Source organism: Entelurus aequoreus, linkage group LG20, assembly GCF_033978785.1.
Source record: "Entelurus aequoreus isolate RoL-2023_Sb linkage group LG20, RoL_Eaeq_v1.1, whole genome shotgun sequence".
Taxonomy (NCBI): Eukaryota; Metazoa; Chordata; class Actinopteri; order Syngnathiformes; family Syngnathidae; genus Entelurus; species Entelurus aequoreus.
In genome coordinates this window covers 37,446,782-37,472,528 of record NC_084750.1, presented here as the reverse complement: position 1 = coordinate 37,472,528, position 25,747 = coordinate 37,446,782, and the positions used below count along the sequence as shown (strand labels likewise).

At 39.8% G+C, this 25,747-nt stretch overlaps 1 protein-coding gene across 1 annotated transcript; it reads right to left on the bottom strand.

The window, feature by feature from the left end:
* Positions 1 to 7,505: 7,505 nt before the first annotated feature.
* On the bottom strand, positions 7,506 to 25,477 carry crabp2b (cellular retinoic acid binding protein 2, b). Its single transcript, XM_062028933.1, has 4 exons — positions 25,018 to 25,477; positions 12,615 to 12,793; positions 8,709 to 8,825; positions 7,506 to 8,631 (listed from the first exon to the last, which is right to left on the bottom strand). The coding sequence occupies exons 1-4, from the start codon at positions 25,097 to 25,099 to the stop codon at positions 8,581 to 8,583; spliced, it is 429 nt and encodes a 142-aa protein (XP_061884917.1). The 5' UTR covers positions 25,100 to 25,477; the 3' UTR covers positions 7,506 to 8,580.
* Between the last annotated feature and the right edge of the window lie 270 nt (positions 25,478 to 25,747).

Here is a 25,747-nt window from a genome sequence, read left to right as displayed (position 1 = left end):
TTAGGCTTCATAATGCACCAAACATTTTTAATGGGAAACAGGTCTGGACTACAGGCAGGCCAGTCTAGTACCCGCACTTTTTTACCATGAAGCCACGCTGTTGTAACACGTGACTTGGCATTGTGTTGCTGAAATAATCAGGGGCGTCCATGATAACGCTTGGATGGCAACATATGTTGCTCCAAAACCTATATATACCTTTTAGCATCAATGGTGCCTTCACAGATGTGTAAGTTACCCACACCTTGGGCAATAATACACTCCCATTCCATCACAGATGGTGGCTTTTGAAATTTGCGCATATAACAGTCCGGATGGTTCTTTTCCTCTTTGGCTTTGACGTCCACAGTTTCCAAAAACAATTTGAAATGTGGACTCGTCAGACCACAGAACACTTTTCCACTTAGCCGTTTCTCGGGCCCAGCGAAGCAGGCAGCGTTTCTGGGTGTTGTTGATAAATGGCTTTCGCTTTGCATAGTAGAGTTTTTACTTGCCTGTTCACCTGTGGGATGTTCCAAATAAGTGAGCATTATTCAACTTTCTCAGTTTTTTTCGCCACTTGTGCCAGCTTTTTTGAAACATGTTGCAGACATCAAATTCCAAATGAGCTAACATTTGCAAAAAATAAAGTTTTCCAGTTTGAATGTTAAATATATTGTCTTTGCAGTGTATTCAATTGAATACAGGTTGAAAAGGATTTGCGAATCATTGTATTCTGTTTTTATTTACGATTTACACAACGTGCCAACTTCACTAGTTTTGAGTTTTGTATTTTTTAACACGTTTTCCTACTTGTCTTTGCTTCATGACTGCATAAGTTATCTAGCCATTGCTAGACTTTCACTATTCTTTTGTCTTTAATTAGAAAATGGTGGTACAGGGACTGGAAAACTTTAAATGACAACATGTAAACAAACAATGTATTGTGTTTACATGTAAAATTTACAGTGACCATGAATTATCAGGAATAGATCAGGTGAAGAGGTAGGATTAAATAAGCTCTGTTTCTTCCTATTCCTTTTCAAACATGTTGAATTGTGTTTATGTAATCATGGGATGTTTCTGTCAGAAACAAACAAACCATGCCAAACACCTCAATGCACTTTTATCAGAAGAAAATCACGTAAAAAGGTAATTATCGTATGCACCTGTGACCGAAATGTATCATAATGGTTCTCCAACTTTCTTTATGAGCTTATTTTTTCAAGCTTTTATTATTTACAAAGTATATCTCCACCCAAACGGTGCAGTCATTTTTACTTTGTCATTCAATGGAGGCATAATGTATCAATTAAGCAGATGGAGCAAATGTGTTTTGACTCCCCCGGTGAAAAATACAACAAGTTCTTTGTGTTCTAAAAGGAGCGATAGTTTTTGAAAGATGCCAAGCCTGTAAGGAGAAACCAAAGTGTACTGCTTTTATTCTTCTCATATTTTTTCTGCACACACATTCACTTTATTAGGTATGCCCTCACAGTCTAATTACGTACAATACAATAATGCAGTGTTTCTACTCAGAGGGAATTTTGTAGTTTTTCCAGTATCAGATAGGTATTGTTCTAGAATATCTACACTGCTGTAATTGTACAATTTGGCTGTAAAACTCAGCTGTTTAAAAAAAAAAAAGGTTAGATGTTTTACTTAGCTACATACAGTCGTGATCAAAAGTTTACATACACTTGTAAAGAACATAATGTCATGGCTGTCTTGAGTTTCCAATAATTTCTACAACTCTTATTTTTTTGTGATAGAGTGATTGGAGCACATACTTGTTAGTCACAAAAAACATTCATGAAGTTTGGTTCTTTTATGAATTTATTATGGGTCTACTGAAAATGTGACCAAATCTGCTGGGACGAAAGTATACATACAGCAATGTTAATATTTGGATACATGTCCCTTGGCAAGTTTTACTGCAATACGGCGCTTTTGGTAGCCATCCACAAGCTTCTGGCAAGCTTCTGGTTGAATTTCTGACCACTCCTCTTGACAAAATTGGTGAAGTTCAGCTAAATTTGTTAGTTTTCTGACATGGGCTTGTTTCTTCAGCATTGTCGGCCATTCTAAAACCTTAATTCTAGCCTGATTTAGCCGTTCCTTTACCACTTTTGATGTGTCTTTGGTGTCATTGTCCTGTTGGAACACCCAACTGCGCCCAAGACCCAACATCCGGGCTGATGATTTTAGGTTGTCCTGAAGAATTTGGAGGTAATCCTCCTTTTTCATTGTCCCATTTAAAGCACCAGTTCTATTGGCAGCAAAACAGGCCCAGAGCATAATGCTACCACCACCATGCTTGACGGTAGGAATGGCGTTTCTGGGAATCAAGGCCTCAACTTTTGTCTTCCAAACATATTGCTGGGTATTGTGGCTCAGCTCAATTTTTGTTTCATCTGACCACAGAACTTTCCTCCAGATGGTCTTATCTTTGTTCATCTGATGTCAGATGAAACAAAAATTGAGCTGTTTGGCCACAATACATACTTTTTGACGACGTCAAATCAATGTTGGTCTCAGTCTCTGTTGTAATTCATCCCAAAGGTGTTCTATCGGGTTCAGGTCAGGACTCTGTGCAGGCCAGTCAAGTTCATCCACACCAGACTCTGTCATCCATGTCGTTATGGACCTTGCTTTTTGCACTAGTGCACAGTCATGTTGGAAGAGGAAGGGGCCCGCTCCAAACTGTTCCCACAAGGTTGGGAGCATGGAATTGTCCTATGTTTGTAGAAACATGCCTAAGTGCTTGATTTTATACACCTGTGGCCGGGGCAAGTGATTAGGACACCTGATTCTGATCATTTGGATGGGTGGCCAAATACTTTTGGCAATAAAGTGTATCAAAAGGCAGATCGGCATAGTATCTGTAGAATTGGGCTCAATGCACTGGACTGTTGTGATGAAGAGGAAGCTGGGCCCAAACATGCCCAAGCAGGAAGAGGCCCTGGGGTAGACCTGGGACACCCTGGTGGAACTGGAGAAGGTGGCCAGGGTCCAGGAAACCTGAGCCTCCCTACTGAGTACGGCCTCAGCCTCCCGGATAGTCAGAAGAAAATGGATGGATGGATGAACATACCTAGTTGATTTTCTTAAGTAGGTTTCAGTTCAGATGAATCGAAGCACAGATCTTCTAAAAGGTAATTCCAGAATCATTGTTGACCCTTTGTAGACTTTTTCAAGCAAGCAGTCCGCAAACAATTTAAAAAGACGACCCACCTTGCATTTTTAAGCTGCCATGGACCATTGAACTGGTGTGCTCCGCTCACGAAATATCACCAGTCAAGACGGTGAAGAAGCACTGGTAGGCATGATGGATTTATTCAATATATTGAGTGTGCACAACAATGCAAGCGCATAACACCCCTGCAAGTTGTACACCAGGGTTTTTCAACCACTTTTCAACCGTCTGGTGTACCGTGGGAAATTACGCAACTTCACCTAATTGGTCCAAAAAATATTTTTTTGCAAGTCAATAATTACAATCTGTAAATAATGTGCCGTTGCTTAGTGTCTGTGCTGTGTAAAACTCGGAAGGGTAACCACGTAATACTTCATGTCAGTAGGCGGCAGCAGGTAGTTAATTGCTTTGTAAAAGTCGGAATGTGTCGAGTGAGACGAGGATGGTTTGTTGTGATCCCAATATGCAGACCACAGCGGGAGGCAGCGTGCAGGTAAAAAGGTATGTAAGGCTTAAACCAAAAATGAACAAAAGGGAAAGGGAAAGGAAAATAACTTTAATGTCCTTTGTGTTCTTTGATGTTTCCCTCTAACACACATGTAAGAGGGATGTGTGCTATGGCTATGAGTTGTTTTTTCCCTTGGCCTCAGTCTGGACCCCCTCTCCAGGGGCCCAGGCTTAGACCGATTTTTTTTTTCTCACCCTCACCCCCCCATTGTTTACCTGTATCTCACCTTTTTTGTAAGGGGCGCCAGAAGTTGGCAGACCCGTCAGCGATCCTGTTCTGTCTCCCTGTAATGTTTGTCTGATCTTGAATGGGATTGTGCTGAAAATCTTAATTTCCCCTCAGGGATTAATAAAGTATTTCTGATTCTGATTCTGATTCTGAAAAGGCGATGGCTATACAAAACAAAAGTAAAACTGAACTGGCTACAAAGTAAACAGAAACAAAATGCTGGACGACAGCAAAAACTTACGGCGTCCACAAAGTACATCCGTACATGACATGACAATCAACAATGTCCACACAAATAAGGATAGCAACAACTTAAATAGCCTTGCTTGCTAACACAAAGCAGGTGCGCGGAATAACGCTCAAAGGAAGACATGAAACTGCTACAGGAAAACACCAACAAAACAGGAAGGGCCACCAAAATAACAGCGCAAGACAAGAACTAAAGCACTACACACAGGAAAACACCAACAAACTCAAAATAGGGCACGACAACCTGGTGGAGTTTAATTTTTCAACGTTTTCTGCTGGTGGTGTGTTTCCATATTTTTTTTATGAAAAAAATATGCCTTGCCTCAAAAAAGGTTGAAAAACACTGATATACACAATGTCAATGTACACTGCTTGGGTTAAAACTTTGCCTCAACCCCATCAACAAACTAAGTAGAACAGAGATTGTGTTCTTCTGGAAGAATGAACATTTCCCACGGACACACTCTGAGTTTAAGTCTCGTTAAAAAGTGGAAATCACGAGAGCTGCAAAATCGGCCAACTTTAAATTGTCTTTGATTTTCATTTCCTGAAACAATAATAATATTAATAATACCGGTAATAATGAATAATTTGTAACGTGCATTTGTAACGCACTTTACATTTGTTAAAATCTCAAAGTGCTACAAAGTATATAAAAAAATTAAATAAAATAAAAAATAAAATAGAAAGTACGAATAAATGATAGAAAATTAAATAGAAATAAAAAAATGAAAAACACTAGATAAACACTAGATACAACATAGAAAACATAGATAAAATACAAATAAAAACATGAAAGAACTGGATAAAACAGATAGGCAAGCAGTGCATTTAAAAACAAGAAGGCAGAGAAATTAGATAAAAGCTGTGCTAAAAAGGTGGGTTTTTAGTCCCTTCTTAAAATGTTCGACCGACTGTGGTGCTCTAAGATGGTCTGGGAGAGCGTTCCAGAGTTCGGGTGCATAATGGCCTGGTGTCCCACTACCTAAGTCCAATTAGTGCTCAATGCTGCCATTGAGTTTGGTAGAGGATCCATAATGTGTTCTTTTTAGCTTCATTTCATGCACTTCTATGGCCCTTTGTGCTTACATCGGTTTGTTAGCTGACTCTTGCAACGTTCCTTAAACGAACCATGATTGGTTGTATCAAAAGTTGAACCTGAGCCCCTCCTGGCCTTGAAACGACAGCATTCCAAAGCTCGTGCTACACCGCCAGGCCCCATTACATCACTGCAGAAGGAATGAATTGGCACACTTCCCTAACAAGGAGGGACGGAGTGGTTTCGATTCCTCCCCCCGAGAGGAGCGACCTAAAGTCAAAGGTGTCATTTAGACTGGCTCAACATGTCAATGCCAATTTTTCTTACCGTACAAACGCAGGATAACTTTTCATCCACCCTGGAGTGCAGTAAAACAAAATCGGGTTTTTTCCTCACACAGCAATGTAGGTTTTAGTGTGGCCATTGAAAAAAAACATTAACTTGTAAGACATAAAATGTATCATAAATTGTAAAGCCATAGTCTAAACACACAGCACGCTCACTGACAAAAGCTATATATATATATATATATATATATATATATATATATATATACACACAGTACAGGCCAAAAGTTTGGACACACCTTCTCATTCAATGTGTTTTCTTTATTTTCATGACTGTTTACATTGTAGATTGTCACTGAGAGCATCAAAACTATGAATGAACACATGTGGAGTTATGTACTGAACAAAAAAAGGTAACATAACTGAAAACATATTTTATATTCTAGATTCTTCAAAATAGCCACCCTTTGCTCTGATTACTGTTTTGCACACTCTTGGCATTCTCTCGATGAGCTTCAAGAGTCACCTGAAAGGGGTTTCACTTCACAGGTGTCATAGTTTTGATGCCTTCAGTGACAATCTACAATGTAAATAGTCATGAAAATAAAGAAAATGCATTGAAATGAGAACGTGTCCAAACTTTCAGCCTGTACTGTATGTAACATCTGTTTTAGCAATTAAAAAAAAAATTAAATGAAAATTGCTCCCATACTTGACTTTTCAGTATGCGGCCCTTGGTGGAAAACATTTAGACACCATTAATCTAAAATATTAGAAGCTCTCAAGATATACATGAAATATACTTGTCAATAGTCATCATGGTCTATACCAGGCCTGGGCAATTATTTTGACTCGGGGGCCACATTTAGAGAAAAAAATGTGTCTGGGGGCCGGTATATCTATTTTTATGAACACTAGTACAAAACCTCACAATAATGTCTGATTGAATGCTAAAAACGTTATGACAGACCGCCTTAAAAAAACGTAATGGAATTTTACATTCTTCTATGAAGGATAAAACACTGAATATTGACAAAATATGAACGTCACACCGCCTTTCGATCGACACATTTTACAATCAAGTGAAACGCAACAAAAACACAACAAACAGTGAAATATGAACGCGAAGGGAGCAAAATAAACCCACCTGCAATTTGATATATCTGATATATCACTAAGCTTTAGAACTTTGTTGTGAAAATCTCCTTCCGCGTCTGTGGAAACGCTTCCTGCCCAACACTGCTTGGTGCCTCGTCTGAGCTGCTGTGATGTAGATTACCATAGTAGCTAATTAGATGACCGTAGTAACTAATTATAGTAACTAATTAGATGACCATAGTAACTAATTAGATGACCATAGTAACTAATTAGATGACCATAGTAACTAATTAGATTATCATAGTAACTAGTATATAATGCAAAAGCGCAGATTCCAAGCATTGAAAGACTTAGTATAGTTCAAGACTCACGGTCATTAGAAAACATGAGTGCACATCATAATGGCAGCTACACTTTACATCTTAAACATCTAAAAAAAATATTTGGGAATGTCCGGCGGGCCAGATTGAAAAGCTTAACGGGCTGCATGTGGCCCCCGGGCCTTAATTTGCCCAGGTTTGGTCTATACCAGGGGTCGGCAACTCAAAATGTTGAAAGAGCCATATTGGGACCAAAAATACAAAAACAAATCTGTCTGGAGCCGCAAAAAATTAAAAGCCATATTACATACAGATTGTGTGTCTCACTGTGTCATGAGATGTCAATTGAATTAAGAGGACTTAAAAGAAACTAAATGAGCTCAAATATAGCTACAAATGAGGCATAATGAGGCAATATGTACATATAGATAGCCTAAATAGCATGTTAGCATCGATTAGCTTGCAGTCTTTCAGTGACCAAATATGTCTGATTAGCACTCCACACAAGTCAATAACATCAACAAAACTCACCTTTGTGCATTCACGCACAACGTTAAAAGTTTGGTGGACAAAATGAGACAGAAAAAGAAGTGGGATAAGACACGTCCTAGAAAGTCGGAGAAAGCTATACATGTAAACAAGCTAAGGTGAGTTCAAGGACCGCCAAAATTAGTAGGACAAAACGGCGCTTGCCAAATACTCGAATCAGTGAAGCATGTTTAATATAAACAGTGTGATTTATAACAATTAGGGAGGTTTGTGTCATGTTTGTCCTCCTACAGAAACCATATTAGAACAAAAAATATATATTTTTCCGCTCATCTTTTTCCATTTTTCATACATTTTTGAAAAAGCTCCAGAGAGCCACTAGGGCGGCGCTAAAGAGCCGCATGCGGCTCTAGAGCCGCGGGTTGCCGACCCCTGGTCTATACTTACATAAAAATGTAAGAAAAAAAGAGAAAAAGAATCAGCCTGTAACGAGAAAAAGCTGAAATGTTTTAATGATTAATGATAATATGCTTAGTCACCTATAATACAAAGCTGACACAATATCCGTTTTTAGCATATTTTTTTAAATTAAAAAAAATATCCATATGGCCCCTGCATACTTTCACTTTTCAGTATGCGGCCCTTGGTGGAAAAAGTTTGGACCTTCAACTAAAGTATCAAAAGTATCAATATTTGGTTTTGAGGATCGACATTACAGCATAAAGATCTGGTATCGGCGGTATCAATATTTCAGTATCGATCTGCACATCCCTATTTAGAAGCTTGATTAAGGCACTGGGTCATGCTGAAACACAAAAAGTGGGTCTGGAGAAACATTCCGGGATGTAAATGAGCACAAAATGGGAAATTGAGCTACATCCACAAAGACCTATGGCAGCAGTATTCTTCTCAGTACACCACTGGCATTGAAACAGGAGTTCAAAACATTCATCACTCCCATTAAATCGTACCAATTGGTTTTGTCACTGAATTCTTGAACTCCTGATTGACTAATTTAATTCATTAAATGTACGTCACAAACCCATATAGGGAAATACTATTCAAATTGGCGCTTTTTTGCAGATTGCACCAAAACTTGCAAGCGGACTTCATCCAAAGAGCAAGTAAGGATGACTAACGCATGAAGCACAAAAGGGAAAATATTGTATGACAGCCTTTGTACTTTGTCATTCTCTTTCATAGACTCTGGTGCAGACGACGTCGCCTGCTGTCATCGTCTGGGGGGGAAAAGAGAAGAGGAAAGAGTTCAACCAAAGTCCAACTTTCAGCTTTTGAAAGTGTCGCAATAACTTACCAGTACCAGTTCTCCATCACCGGTCACCTCCCGGGTCCATGCGGTTTTTGGTCCCTCACCTTTCTGTAACGTCTGCACACAGCTGATCTTATTCTCTGATTCCCAAGTTGGAAAGCTCTGCACAAAAGACGGAAATGAGGAAAGTTCTTTAGGTTTCTTTGTAACATCAAGTGTTGCATTGCAGTCTACAGCAATTTTTAACATTCCTGTCAGAGGCAACTGTACATCTGGGATGTCCAAAGTCCAGCGCGGGGGCTCCTTGGTGGTTTGATGCTCATTTCTTGCTGGCTGTCCAGAGTCGGGACCCAGGGTGGACACCGATCGGTTGGGGACATCTCTGCGCTGCTGACCTGTCTCCGCTCGGGATGGTTTCCTGCTGGCCCCACTATGGACTGGACTCTCACTATTATGTTAGATCCACTATGGACTGGACTTTCACAATATTATGCTAGATCCACTCGACGTCCATTGCATCGGTCGCCCTAGGGGGGGTCCCCCACATCTGCGGTCCTCTCCAAGGTTTCTCATCGTCATCCCACTGGGTTGAGTTTTTCCTTGCCCTTATGTGGGATCTGAGCCGAAGATGTCGTTGTGGCTTGTGCAGCCCTTTGAGACACTTGTGATTTAGGGCTATATAAATAAACATTGATTGATTGATTGATCATTTTTATTGGCCTGCGGCTCATTCTAAAAATGCATCCTTTAGCTATAGCCCTTTATACAGTATATATTATCTGTACTGTAAAGGTCAAATTTGAATGACAATAAAAGGAAGTCTAAGTCTAAGTCTATAAGTGCATGAAAGTGTGACGTAGTAAACGCAATGCATTGTGGGTCTTGCGGGCCTCTTAATGGCTAAATCACCCGACTGAATACAAGACTCGTTGTTAAAGTTGTGTTCTTTTCTTAAAGAAGTTCAAAACATGGCGCAAACGTGCAGATTCATTGACTGGCACAATTGTTGTCATGATTTTTGATTGATTGATTGAAACTTGTATTAGTAGGTTGCGCAGTACAGTACATATTCCGTACAATTGACCACTAAATGGTAACACCCGAATAAGTTTTTCAACTTGTTTAAGTCGGGGTCCACGTTAATCAATTCATGGTACAAATGTGGTGACTTCAGTGAGAGAGGTTTGGTGAGATTTGTCACATTTCCAAAGCCGAAGAACTCGGCTGGACAGCAGCTGTGAGACGATCAAACATCACTTTTAACGCCATCACCTGGTTGGTACTGTTCTGTTCACTGCATTTTCAAGGTAAGTTTGAATCAAAGCATGTTTTATTCTGTTTCACATGTAGCACTTAGTAGGCTTTTAGCGTTAGCCAAGCTAGCCGTGGGGCACAAACAACGTACAGTATTTTGGAAAAAAGCATGTTGACTGTTTACTTTTAGTCATTTGTAAGTATTATGGCGCTCAAAAATCTATCAAAATGTTTTAGTACGACTTTGGTAAGCTATGAAGCCGCACCGCTTGATGGATTGTACTGTGCTTCAACATACGAGTATTATTATGGTGTGTGTATAAGGTAAGACATTATCTGGCGTTTTGTTTCGCAACATTATGCAAAAGTAACTTTTCTTACCTTCTGGTACCTGCTGATCTGTATTGGGGATCTGCATAAGTCCTGAAAAATTGCACGCGTCTGCCTTTGTAGTCGATAAGCTTCTTCTTTTTCTCTATCTTCTTGTTATGGGACATTCATCCTCCGCTGTTGCCATTTCTAATATAAAGTAGTGTAAAGTTCTTACTTATATCTGTCAGTAAACCCGCCATGAAAGCGCTAAAACATACCGGTGTAGTGAGTTTACATTATTCACCCAAGGAACTTTAGTTGTTAGAGAGTTCCGGTCAGACGGTTTTTCATGGGACACATTTCCGGCGTTGTTGTTGCACTAGTGAGCCACGGATGAGGAGATGCTGCTTCGTTATTGATTTAAGTAAAGTCTGAATGTCATTAAAACAGTTAGCTCCATCTTTTGACACTTCTTCCACTCCCGTCTTTGCACGCTACACCGCTACAACAAAGATGACGGGGAGAAGACGCTGCCAAAGGTGAGCCACGTAAATAAGAGCACCCACAAAACGGCGCATCCTGAAGCGACTGTCAGAAAGCGGCTTGAAGATGATCTGTAAAACGTAACCTACGCAACATTTTAAAGTTAAAGTTAAAATACCAATACTAAGTGTGGCGAAATTATTCTCTGCATTTGACCCATCACCCTTGATCACCCACGGGAAGTAAGGGGAGCAGTGGGCAGCAGCAGTGGCCGCGCCCGGGAATCATTTTTGGTGATTTAATCCCCAATTCCAACCCTTGATGCTGAGTGCCAAGCAGGGAGGTAATGGGTTTTGACCAAAGAACCACCATTACATGTTATGTAGACCACATGGAAGTGTTTTCCATTTAGGAAAATACAATAATAATATGACTCCTTTAATGCGCCTTATAATCCGGTGTGCCTTATATATGAAAAAAGATCGAAAATAGACCATTCATCGGCAATGCGCTTTATAATCCGGTGCGCCCTATGGTCCGGCAAATACGGTATACAAGTTTGGCTTCGACAATTGCGGAAGCTTACTGAAATCTCTTGTCCGTTGGACGCAATCATGTGGACCAATTTCACCAATTTGGCTTATTTTTCCGAGGTAGCGTGCCTTCGGAATAGCATTTGGACTAGAGTACAGTTTTTCTCAGTACAATCCCTTGATCTTTTTCATTTTGTACGATCCATTGTTGCTCTCTCACGCAAACCTATACAGGTATATACCTTTCAGCATTAATGGTGAATGGTGCCTTCACAGATGCGTATGTTATCCATGCCTTGGGCACTAATACACCCCCTTACCATCACAGATGCTGGCTTTTCAACTTTGCGCCTAAAACAATCCGGATGGTTTCTTTCCTCTTTGTTCCGTAGGACACAACGTCCACAGTTTCCAAAAACTATTTGAAATGTGGACTCGTCAGACCAAAGAACACTTTTACACTTTGCGTCAGTCCATCTTAGATGAGCTCGGGCCCAGCGAAGCCGGCGGCGTTTCTGGGTGTTGTTGATAAATGGCTTTCGCTTTGCGTAGTAGAGTTTTAACTTGCACTTACAGATGTAGCGACCAACTGTAGTTACTGACAGTGGGTTTCTGAAGTGTTCCTGAGCCCATGTGGTGATATCCTTTACACACTGATGTCGGTTTTTGATGCAGTACCGCCTGAGGGATCCAAGGTCACAGGCAATCAATGTTACGTGCAGTGATTTCTCCAGATTCTCTAAACCTTTTGATGATATCACAGACCTTAGATGGTGAAATCCCCAAATTCCTTGCAATAACTCGTTGAGAAATGTTGTTCTTAAACTGTTGGACAATTTGCTCACGCATTTGTTCACAAAGTGGTGACCCTCGCTCCATCCTTGTTTGTGAATGAATGAGCATTTCATGGAAGCTGCTTTTATACCCAATCATGGCACCCACCTGTTCCCAATTAGCCTGTTCACCTGTGGGATGTTCCAAATAAGTGTTTGATGAGCATTCCTCAACTTTCTCAGTCATTTTTGCCACTTGTGCCAGCTTTTTTGAAACATGTTGCGGGCATCAAATTCCAAATGAGCTAATATTTGCAAAAAATAACAACGTTTACCAGTTCGAACGTTAAGTATCTTGTCTTTGCAGTCTATTCATTTGAATATAGGTTGAAAAGGATTAGCAAATCATTGTATTCTGTTTTTATTTACCATTTACACAACGTGCCAACTTCACTGGTTTTGGGGTTTGCACTATAACACAGTCCCACTAAAATGACTTCCATATGTTTTTTTTCTTTTCTCTGTCAATGCTGGCTTTGCTGTCTGGCCTTTCACACTCTGGTATGCGTTCGACTCTGATGCTGAATGTTAAATACCATGCAGGGGCGTCCATCCACGGTGGTCTCATTGAAAGACTGACCCACAGTGAAGGAGACGTGGGTGGTGCGGACGCTGGTGGACGTTTTGATGGACAGACTCTCTTCCTGCTGGGTGATTTCCACTGCGGGACTGGATGCCGCCGCCACAGCAATTTTCCTCACAAACACGTTCACACCTGCGTACAAAGGAACGAAGAAGTGAAGTCTAATAAGCAGCTTTTGCATCGGCTCCTAGATTTTCTCATCTCGATCCCCTTTTTTGCAGCTTGTGATTTTGGCTAACACAATGCATGTGACCGCCAATCTGCTTCAGGACAAATGATCCATTTCAATACCTATTCATCAGTGATGTGCGATACCACTGATTTTCTTTCCGATACCAAGTAAAATTCAGGCTGGTATCGGCGATACCGATCCGTACTTTGTGCAAATATACCTGATAAATCTGCTGAAGTTTAAAATGTTGTGCAAATTTAAAGGCCTACTGAAATGAATTTTTTTTATTTAAACGGGGATAGCAGATCTATTCTATGTGTCATACTTGATCATTTCGCGATATTGCCATATTTTTGCTGAAAGGATTTAGTATAGAACAACGACGATAAAGATTGCAACTTTTGGTATCTGATAAAAAAAAAGGCTTGCACCTACCGGAAGTAGCGTGACGTAGTCAGTTGAACATATACGCAAAGTTCCCTATTGTTTACAATGATGGCCGCATGAAGTGAGAGAGATTCGGACCGAGAAAGCGACAATTTCCCCATTAATTTGAGCGAGGATAAAAGATTTGTGGATGAGTAAAGTGCAAGTGAAGGACTAGTGGGGAGTTGAAGCTATTCAGATAGGGAAGATGCTGTGAGAGCCGGGGGTGACCTGATATTCAGCTGGGAATGACTACAACAGTAAATAAACACAAGACATATATATACTCTATTAGCCACAACACAACCAGGCTTATATTTAATATGCCACAAATTAATCCTGCATAAAAACACCTGCGTGTTTGTTACGCTAGCTCCTAGCTCCTCTGCTAGCTCCTAGCTCCATAGAACACGCCAATACAATTCAAACACCTGATCAACACACACAATCACTCAGCCCAAAAGACCGTTCACCTAACCCAAGGTTCATAAAGCTTATATATTTTTAAAAAGTTACGTACGTGACGCGCACATACGGTCAAGCTATCAAATGTTTAGCAGCCAAGGCTGCATACTCACGGTACCTGATATTCAGCTGGGAATGACTACAACAGTAAATAAACACAAGACATATATATACTCTATTAGCCACAACACAACCAGGCTTATATTTAATATGCCACAAATTAATCCTGCATAAAAACACCTGCGTGTTTGTTATGCTAGCTCCTATGCTAGCTCCTAGCTCCATAGAACACGCCAATACAATTCAAACACCTGATCAACACACACAATCACTCAGCCCAAAAGACCGTTCACCTAACCCAAGGTTCATAAAGCTTATATATTTTAAAAAAGTTACGTACATACGCAAAAAAAAGTTGCGCACATACGGTCAAGCGATCAAATGTTTAGAAGCCAAAGCTGCATACTCACAGTAGCACGTCTGCGTCTTTGTCATCCAAATCAAAGTAATCCTGGTAAGAGTCTGTGTTGTCCCAGTTCTCTACAGGCGTCTGTGTATCGAAGTCAAAAGTCCTCCTGGTTAGAGTCTCTGTTATCCGAGTTCTTCCATCTTGACTGCATCTTTCGGGAATGTAAACAAAGAAGCGCCGGCTGTGTACTGTTGTTGCTGACTACGTTCGAAAAATACGTCCATTTCGCACCGACAACTTTCTTCTTTGCTTGCTCAGCTTCCTTCTCCATAATGCAATGAACATGATTGCAACAGATTCACGAACACAGATGTCCAGAATACTGTGGAATTATGAAATGAAAACAGAGCTTTTTCGTATTGGCTTCAATGTGGAAGGCATACCCGTGTTCCCCGGTCTACGTCACGCGCATACGTCATCCTCAGAGGCGATACGAACCGGAAGTTTAGCGGCAAATTTAAAATGTCACTTTATAAGTTAACCCGGCCGTATTGGCATGTGTTATAATGTTAAGATTTCATCATTGATTTATAAACTATCAGACTGCGTGGTCGGTAGTAGTGGGTTTCAGTAGGCCTTTAATATGTCTCATAGCATAAATAATGCAATACAGAGTTATTTATTTTAAACTCTCAGGTAGTGGGGTCAATAACAATATAGGCTAACTAATAAAAGAGAAAAAACAGGACACAATTTGATTATGTATTTGATTATGTATAACATTTTGGGAAGGTTGGCTTCCCAAATGTTCCCATTTTCCGGACTATAAGGCACACTTAAAATCCTTTTTTTTCTCTCAGAACTCGACAGTGCGCCTTATAACCCGGTGCGCCTAATGTAAGGAATAATTCTGGTTTTGCTTACCGACCTCAAAGCTATTTTATTTGGTACATGGTGTAATGATAAGTGTGACCAGTAGATGGGAGTCACACATAAGAGATATGTGTAGACTGCAATATGACTCAAGTAAACAACACCAACATTTTAAATGTTCCATTGAAAATATAGAACATTACACACGGCGCTCAAAAATCTATTAAAATGTTTTAGTACGACTTTGGTAAGCTATGAAGCCACACCGCTTGATGGATTGTACTGTGCTTCAACATATGAGTATTATTATGGTGTGTGTACAAGGTGGGACATATTATCTGGCGTTTTGTTTCGCAAAATTATGCAAATGCAACTTTTCTTGCTTTCTGGTACCTGCTGATCTGTATTTTGGAACTGCATAAAAATTGTGCATGTCCGCCTTTGTAGTCCGTGCCGACACCGTAGTCGATAAGCTTCTTCTTTTTCTCTATCTTCTTGTTACGGGACATTCATCCTCCGCTGTTGCCATTTCTAATATAAAGTAGTGTAAAATTCTTACTTATATCTGTCAGTAAACTCGCCATGAAAGCGCTAAAACATACCGGTATAGTGAGTTTACATTATTCACCCAAGGAACTTTGGTTATTAGAGAGTTCCGGTTGGACGGTTTTTCACGGGACACATTTACGGGGTTGTTATTGTTTCCGGATGAGGAGATGCTGCTCCGTTATGGATTTAAGTAAAGTCTGAATGTCATTAAAACAGTTAGCTCCATCTTTTGACACTTCTTCCACTCCCGTCCTTGCACGCGACACCGCTACAACAAAGATGACGGGGAGAAGACGCTGTCGAAGGTGAGCCACGTAAATAAGACCTCCGTAAGCAACTGTCAGAAAGCGTCTTGAAGATGATCTGTAAAACATATCCTATGCAACATTTTGACCAAAGAACCACCATTACATGTTATGTAGACCACAAGGAAGTGTTTTACATTTAGAAAAAAAAGACTCCTTTAATGCGCCCTGTATATGAAAAAGAATCGAAAATAGACCATTCATCTACAGTGCGCCTTATAATCCGGTGCGCCCTATGGTCCGGTACATAATCATACTTTTTGGAGCTCACACAATCATTTACGGCAGGTCCGCAAGGCTAACTTGTGGCCATCTATTGAATGTAATGATCTCCACTACCTTAAATAATAACGGTATGGGATTGAACTCCTCACTTATTGTGTTGCTGTACGCTTCAAATTGCTGTGTTTGGCCCACGACCCATTAAGCCATTTTCAGTTTGGGCCTTGGAGGCGAATGTTTTGGGCACCCCTGCGCTAGAAGGAGCCACAGTTTAGAACAGACCTAGGCAAATTAAGGCCCAGGGGCCACTTGCGGCCCGTTAAGTTTTTCAATCTGACCCGCCGGACATTCCCAAATATTTTTTTTACATCTTTAAGATGGAAACTGTAGCATCCTTGGGTGAATAATGTTAACTCACTATACCGGTATGTTTTAGCGCTTTCATGGCGAGTTTACTGGCAGATATAAGTAAACACTTTACACTACTTTATATTAGAAATGGCAACAGCGGAGGGTGAATGTCCCATAACAAGAAGATAGAGAAAAAGAAGAAGCTTATCGACTACGGTGTCAACACGGACTACAAAGGTGGACGCGCGCAATTTTTCAGGACTTATGCAGATCCCAAATACAGATAAGCAGATACCAATGTTGCATTTTTGTTGCGTTTTGCTTGATTGTAAAATATGTCAATCGAGACGGGGTGTGACGTTCATACGTTGTCAATATTCAGTGTTTTATTGTTCATAGTTAATATTGTGAATCCAAATTTTTTTATTTTCATGGGTGTCTCATTCAGTAAAAAAAAATTTAAATTCCATTCCGTTTTTTAAGGAGGTCTGTCATAACGTTTTTAGAATTCATTTAGACATTATTGTGATGTTTTGTATTAGTGTTTCTAAAAATAGATATACCGGCCCCCAGACACATTTTTTTTCTCTAAGTTTGGCCCCCGGAGTCAAAATAATCTCCCAGGCCTGGTTTAGAATCACTGTGATCGGGCATTGGTGGTGACGGGAACTCATACAGTTTTTCACATACACATACGGTCAGACTACACAATGAGTCAGACATACACTAGACTGGACATAATGTACGTCCAATTTATTTATTCATTTTTTGCATAATAAATGTGAAACGCACCCCAAACGTAATTTTCTGTGCCGATAGTTCTTCTTCAAGCACGTTATGACTGAGATCCTACGGAGCCCTTAAAGGGACATGGAGGGAAAAAAATGTTTTGCGCAATACTTTTTGCGAGATCTCGCAAAAGTTTTTTTTTCGTATGTCAGTGAACCGGAAGTGAAACAGACAAAGCGATGGAGGAGCCTACCCAAAAAGTATTGCGAGATCTCGCAAGAGGTTTGTCAGTGAACCGGAAGCAAAACAGAGTATTTGCGAGATCTCGCAAAACATCCATGTCCCTGTAGGGCAGGGGTGTCCAAAGTGCGGCCCGGGGGCCATTTGCGGCCCGCAGGTAATTTTTTAACGGCCCCACGGCACATTCTAAAAATACGATGAAAAAAAAATAAAAAACATAAAAAGTGGTATAAAAGAGCAAACAGGTGAAATGTAACAAGAAAATGTTGCATTATTTACTCTAATAACACAAAGCTGAAATGCAGGGTGTTTCGTTCTTTAAAAAAATAATAATTAATCAAAGTCAATGTCATTATGAATTATTGACCTATTCAAGGCTCCATTTACTTCACATTAAATATTCCACTTTGAGATATTTTGGGGGGAAAATGTTGCATATTTTTTTGGTTGCCATTTAAAAAACAAAGTTTTTAAAAGATGGGCCTAAAACTAACAAACAAAAAACATAAACAACAATAAAACTTATAATTGACGGATAGATCTGAAGTTGATCTTGAGACTATTGTGGTAAAAGTTAAAAAAAAATGTTGGATTTATTTTTTTAAACTTTACTGAGCAGTACCCTTTTGGATCCCCAATAATTTTAGTGGGACTTTTTTTTTTTTTAAGTGTCATTGCTCAAAAAAATAATGAATTAAAATCAACGTTGTTATGAGTTATTGACCTTTTTAAGACTCCAATTATTATATAATCTCAAATATTCCACTTTAAAATTTTATTGGGGGAAAATATTGCATATTTTGTGTTTTTTTCCATAAAAAAAACGGTTTTCCTTGACAAAAATGGCATACAACTTAAATCTTTAAAAGCGTTATATTGACAGATAGACCTAAACATTTGTAATACTTTTTTTGACCAAAACCTTTTGGGGTCCCCAGGATCAAGTCTGAGTGGAGGCCTAAATGTATCTTTTTTATACATATATTGTATTGGTTTTTAAAATAAAAAATATCAAAATGGCCCCCGCTTGCTTTGATTTTTCAGTGTGCGGCCCTCAGTGGAAAAAGTTTGGACACCCCTGCTGTAGGGGCTCTGTAAGATCCCATGCACTCAGAAGTCGCCACACATTTTTTTATGAAGTAACTATTTTGTACATTACAGCACAATACACATAGAACTTTCTATGAAAACCCTTTAGAACAGAAGGTCAGTCCAAGTTGCTGCACCTCGTATGATTAAGAGAAGAGGATGCACATGTACTGCATTAGCTTTGGGTCGGGGAGACCCCGGGCTATGCAAGAAAGTCTGGCTCATCGCTGCTGGGGCCCATGTTGAGGCTTAGTTCCGTTTACACTGGCTCTAATTACATCCGCATGAGGAGTACCCTGCTGCAGATGAGTCCAATCTAGCCTTCCTTCACAGCTTGTTTGTCTTCTGATTTTTAATGAATGCCACTGGTTGTCCCCCTTCTGACCTTCCTTGTGCAGCTCTAACCCCACAAGCATGAGACCAAGACATGCTTGCGACATTCTTGCAAACACGAGAAAAAGATTGTCAATGCCAAATGCAGTGCAATTTATGCAAACTCAGCAAAAAAAATAAATTTAGAGCAGGGATGTCAAACTCGTTTTCGTTGAGGGCCACATGGCAGTTATGGCTGCCATCAGAGCGAATAATGCAGGAATTTGCCTCTGGGTTTCATTAATAATTATATACATTGTTTTAAGTAGACTGTTGATTTCACAATAAAAACTTTTAATTTACAAAATTTTACTGTAAAATATAGGGGTTTTTTTTGTTTTTGTTTTTTTTTACAACATTTTACAGTAAATGGAAAAACAGTACCACTGTTTTTTGGGGGGGAGTTTACGGAAAAAATGTTGTGTTAAATTTACATTGGTTTTTACAACATTATATTGTGAATGGAAAAACAGTACAAGTTCTTTTTTTATTCTGGCAACTTTGCTGCCGGTTTTTGTACCTTAAAAACAAATGTACCGTTTTTTTCAATTACAGTAACACACCGTTAAAAACAACAACCGTAGATTTGACAGTCAAAAACCGGCAGCTCAGTCAACAGAATTTTAACGCAAAAAACATTTGTAGTTTTTTTCAATTTACAGTAATATGCTGTAAAGAACAACGTAACATTTATTGCCTTTTTTAATAATTTGATGGTTAGTTTTCTGTAAAGTTAAGTGTTTTTTTTAGACAAAAACATATGTTGCAATATTGGATACTATTAAAGTTTAAAAGGTATGCCATTTCCAACAGTACATGCTCAGTGGCCCTGTGGTTAGAGTGTCCGCCCTGAGACTGGAAGGTCGTGAGTTCAAACCCCGGCCGAGTCATACCAAAGACTATAAAAAGAGGACCCGTGCACCTTGCTTGGCACTGAGCATCAAGGGTTAGAATTGGGGGTTAAAACACCAAAATGATTGCAGAGCGTGGCCACCGCTGCTGCTCACTGCTCCCCTCACCTCCAGGGGGGTGAACATGGGAATAATTTCACCACACCTAGTGTGTGTGTGAGACTATCGTTGGGACTTTAACTTGAACATATATTTTTTCTGTCAAAATGAAACAAATCAATTACATTTAGTGAGAAAATATTAAAGGCCTACTGAAATGAATTTTTTTTATTTAAACGGGGATAGCAGATCTATTCTATGTGTCATACTTGATCATTTCGCGATATTGCCATATTTTTGCTGAAAGGATTTAGTATAGAACAACGACGATAAAGATTGCAACTTTTGGTATCTGATAAAAAAAAGGCTTGCCCCTACCGGAAGTAGCGTGACGTAGTCAGTTGAACATATACGCAAAGTTCCCTATTGTTTACAATGATGGCCGCATGAAGTGAGAGAGATTCGGACCGAGAAAGCGACAATTTCCCCATTAATTTGAGCGAGGATGAAAGATTTGTGGATGAGTAAAGTGCAAGTGAAGGACTAGTGGGGAGTTGAAGCTATTCAGATAGGGAAGATGCTGTGAGAGCCGGGGGTGACCTGATATTCAGCTGGGAATGACTACAACAGTAAATAAACACAAGACATATATATACTCTATTAGCCACAACACAACCAGGCTTATATTTAATATGCCACAAATTAATCCTGCATAAAAACACCTGCGTGTTTGTTGCGCTAGCTCCTAGCTCCTCTGCTAGCTCCTAGCTCCATAGAACACGCCAATACAATTCAAACACCTGATCAACACACACAATCACTCAGCCCAAAAGACCGTTCACCTAACCCAAGGTTCATAAAGCTTATATATTTTTAAAAAGTTACGTACGTGACGCGCACGTACGGTCAAGCTATCAAATGTTTAGCAGCCAAGGCTGCATACTCACGGTACCTGATATTCAGCTGGGAATGACTACAACAGTAAATAAACACAAGACATATATTTACTCTATTAGCCACAACACAACCAGGCTTATATTTAATATGCCACAAATTAATCCTGCATAAAAACACCTGCGTGTTTGTTATGCTAGCTCCTAGCTCCTATGCTAGCTCCTAGCTCCATAGAACACGCCAATACAATTCAAACACCTGATCAACACACACAATCACTCAGCCCAAAAGACCGTTCACCTAACCCAAGGTTCATAAAGCTTATATATTTTAAAAAAGTTATGTACATACGCAAAAAAAAGTTGCGCACATACGGTCAAGCGATCAAATGTTTAGAAGCCAAAGCTGCATACTCACAGTAGCACGTCTGCGTCTTTGTCATCCAAATCAAAGCAATCCTGGTAAGAGTCTGTGTTGTCCCAGTTCTCTACAGGCGTCTGTGTATCCAAGTCAAAAGTCCTCCTGGTTAGAGTCTCTGTTATCCGAGTTCTTCCATCTTGACTGCATCTTTCGGGAATGTAAACAAAGAAGCGCCGGCTGTGTACTGTTGTTGCTGACTACGTTCGAAAAATACGTCCATTTCGCACCGACAACTTTCTTCTTTGCTTGCTCAGCTTCCTTCTCCATAATGCAATGAACATGATTGCAACAGATTCACGAACACAGATGTCCAGAATACTGTGGAATTATGAAATGAAAACAGAGATTTTTCGTATTGGCTTCAATGTGGAAGGCATACCCGTGTTCCCCGGGCTACGTCACGCGCATACGTCATCCTCAGAGGCGTTTCGAACCGGAAGTTTAGCTGCAAATTTAAAATGTCACTTTATAAGTTAACCCGGCCGTATTGGCATGTGTTATAATGTTAAGATTTCATCATTGATATATAAACTATCAGACTGCGTGGTCGGTAGTAGTGGGTTTCAGTAGGCCTTTAAGTACTTTATTGACACATTGCGGGCCAGATAAAAGGATGTTGCGTGCCACATCTGGCCCCCGGGCCTTGAGTTTGACACCTGTGATTTAGAGAGACACTAATTTCACAATGAACAGGGACTTTGGCAGCCATCAGCCATCCTACCAAAATATTCAAGTTAATGTTTTTATTTTGTGAAATAAGTTGGAGAGGAGGTGGGGTATAGCAACGGACAACTACAACCATCATACTTTCAACAGTTGTTGCCTGGTTGCCATCACGTGACCGAGAGGCACTTCTGGGTTTCAGGCGATGGTCTAGAGCAGGGGTCGGCAACCCGCGGCTCTAGAGCCGCATGCGGCTCTTTAGCGCCGCCCTAGTGGCTCTCTGAAGCTTTTTAAAAAATGCATGAAAAATGGAAAAAGATGAGGGGAAAAAATATATATTTTTGTTTTAATATGGTTTCTGTAGGAGGACAAACATGACACAAACCTCCCTAATTGTTATAAAGCACACTGTTTATATTAAACATGCTTCACTGATTCGAGTATTTGGCGAGCGCCGTTTTGTCCTACTAATTTTGGCGGTCCTTGAACTCACCTTAGTTTGTTACATGTATAACTTTCTCCGACTTTCTAGGACGTGTTTTATGCCACTTTTTTTTCTGTCTCATTTTTTCCACCAAACTTTTAACGTTGTGCGTGAATGCACAAAGGTGAGTTTTGTTGATGTTATTGACTTGTGTGGAGTGCTAATCAGACATATTTGGTCACTGCATGACTGCAAGCTAATCGATGCTAACATGCTATTTAGGCTAGCTATATGTACATATTGCATCATTATGCCTCATTTGTAGCTATATTTGAGCTCATTTAGTTTCCTTTAAGTCATCTCAATTCAATGTATATCTCATGACACACTATCTGTATGTAATATGGCTTTTAATTTGTTGTGGCTCCAGACAAATTTGTTTTTGTATTTTTGCTCCAATATGGCTCTTTCAACATTTTGGGTTGCCGACCCCTGGTCTAGAGCTAGGGTCAGCAAACAAGCGGCTCTACTGCCGCATGCGGGTCTTTAGCTCCGACCTAGTGGCTCCTTGGAGTTTAAAAAAAAAATACATACACATTTTTGTTTTATTATGGTTTCTTTAGAAGGGAAAACATGACACAAACCTTCCTAACTGTTAGAAAGCCCACTGTTTATATTAAACATGCTTTACTGATGAGACTATTTGGCGAGCGCCGTTTTGTCCTAGTTCTTTGAACTCGCCGTAGTTTGATTATAAGTACAAATTTCTACGACACTGCCACAGAAAGAGGTGTTTATGCCACCCCTTCTTTGTCTCATTTTGTCCACCAAACATTTTATACTGTGCGTAAATGTACAAAGGTGAGCTTTGTTGAAGTTATTGACTTGTGTGGCGTGCTAATCAGGCGTATTTGGTCAGTGAATGATTGCCAGCTAATCGATGGCAACGTGCTACCTAGACTAGCTGTATGTACATATTGCATCATTATGCTTCGTTTGTAGGTATATTTGAGCTCATTTAATTTTCTTCACTTATGTCCTCAGTGAATTGAATTTATATTTGCATGTTTCATGACACATTATGTGTATGTAACATTGGCTGCATTTCTGATAGTTGTTTGTGTGCCATGTTGTTCCAGACCACATCAAACGTTACCCAACTTGCACAGATTGGAATAAATCCATTAGAAGAAGACAGCCTGCCGTTTCCTTTATCTTGGACACACATCTATACCTTTGGCCATTATATGCCAGGTGAGAAGCCTGTGAGGAGCAGCGGTGGCCGCGCCCGGGAATCATTTTTGGTGATTTAACCCCCAATTCCAACTCTTGATGCTGTGATGGTATGGGGGTGTATTAGTGCCCAAGGCATGGGTAACTTACAAATCTGTGAAGGCACCATTAATGCTGAGAGGTACATACAGGTTTTGGAGCAACATTTGTTGCCATCCAAGCAAAGTTATCATGGACGCCCCTGCTTATTTCAGCAAGAAAATGCCAAGCCACATGTTACAACAGCGTGGCTTCGTAGTAAAAGAGTGCAGGTACTAGACTGGCCTGCCTGTAGTCCAGACCTGTCTCCCATTGAAAATGTGTGGCGCATAATGAAGCCTAAAATACGCCAACGGAGACCCCGGACTGTACATCAAGCAAGAATGGGAAATAATTCCACCTGAAAAGCTTCAAAAATTGGTCTCCTCAGTTCCCAAACGTTTACTGAGTGTTGTTAAAAGGAAAGGCCATGTAACACAGTGGTAAAAATGCCCCTATGCCAACTGTTTTGGAATGCGTTGCAGCCATTAAATTCTAAGTTAATGATTATTTTTAAAAAGTTCGAACATTAAATATCTTGTCTTTGTAGTCTATTCAATTGAATATAAGTTGAAAAGGATTTTCAAATCATTGTATTCTGTTTTTATTCACGATTTACACAACGTGCCAACTTCACTGGTTTTGGGTTTTGTACATTTGTACATTCCATTAAATAATGGAACATAAATCCTCAGTTTTATTTGGCGATGTTTGTTACATTAAGGAAAAAAGTGTGTGAGTGAGTGGGGAGGGAGGTCTGTATCACTATGAATCTGAGAGGGGGACATGTTCCCCCTCTTCATCCAGTGCTATCTGCGCTAAAATTGTTGTATGGCCCATTTTCTTATGATTGGGTTTTTGACCAACTATAACGGCCAGGTTCGCCCCAGTTTTCCTTTTCTGTCTCAACACATGGATAAAGAAGGTGAGAAACACTATTGAACTAAAAAAAAACCGACGTGATTGCAAAGTATAAAAGTGGCGTCCTTGCAGCTCTCCCTTCTCTTCCTCCCATACCACTCGTCCTCTCTATGAAGCTTATAGTGATGTTCACTGTTCATTCGTCATTTAAATGTATTTTGCATTGTTTTCTGCATGCAAAATATTTTTTGTGTTCATTTTCATTATTTCTTATGGGGAAAATTTATGGTTTTTGTAAGATTTGGTCTTCATTGGACCTTCTGGAACGAGTTACAATCCAAAAAACCCCCACTATGTTTCATAAAAATCCCCCATTTTCTTGCAACGTTGAGTCACAAAAAGGCAACAACTTTGAATCTAAATAACTTGTCTGGACTGACTGTTTCACTATGTAGAAGCGCTTTGAGTCACGAGAGAAAAGCGCTATATAAATATAATTCACACTAATTCACAATCCTAATCACACTAATATGACCCACTGGAGTTGCATTGTTATTATCACACTTTGATGACACATACTAACATGTAAAAACTCATCCAAATATCATTTTTAAACCGGTTTGCTACTCACCCAGCGCTTTCAAAAGCTCCTCAAAGTTTTCCGATGACTTCATTTTCCACTTTCCAGAGAAGTCAGGGATTTTGGTCTCCATCTCGTTGACCCGTTTCTGCACAAGATCTTGTTGTGTGGTAGGACTGGGAAGTTTAACCCTCCTCTCTTCCCTCTGGGCTTCTTTTCATTGGCTGGCTGTTAAACTGCTCCATCCAATCCAAGCCGGTCCAGGCTGGATCCCTCCATCAGTGAGGTGAGACATTTGGATACCAGATGGGAAAGTAAAAAAAAACAAAAAAAACTACTCAATGTGTTGAGACATGAAATACAAGTGCTAACTGACACTAGATGGTGCTATAATACTAGTCCCCAAAATGTAAACAAACCATCAAAAGAGACTACTAACTAACTCAGGGGTTGGCAACCCAAAATGTTGAAAGAGCCATATTGGACCAAAAATAAAAAAATAAAAATCTGTCAGGAGCCGCAAAAAATTCAAAGCCTTAAATAAGTGTTATAATGAAGGCAACACATGATGTAAGTGTCTATATTAGCTATAATAGCCTACTATCAAAATGGCTTTAAAAGTATTATATAAGTGTTAAAATGAAGACAACACATGATGTAATTGTCTATATTACCTATAGTAGCCTACTATCAAAAGGACTTTAAAATTCTTATATAAGTGTTATAAAGAAGACAACACATGATGTAATTGTCTATATTAGCTATAATAGCCCACAATCAA

What these genes read in the sequence shown, in the direction of transcription:
- crabp2b (XM_062028933.1), bottom strand. Translation starts at nt 25,099, where the DNA reads ATGGAGACCAAAATCCCTGACTTCTCTGGAAAGTGGAAAATGAAGTCA. An exon ending in GGAGCTTTTGAAAGCGCTGG is followed by an intron (nt 12,794 to 25,017) that starts GTGAGTAGCAAA and finishes CTTTGTACGCAG; the next exon opens with GTGTGAACGTGTTTGTGAGG. An exon ending in GTGATGGAGAACTGGTACTG is followed by an intron (nt 8,632 to 8,708) that starts GTAAGTTATTGC and finishes TTTCCCCCCCAG; the next exon opens with ACGATGACAGCAGGCGACGT.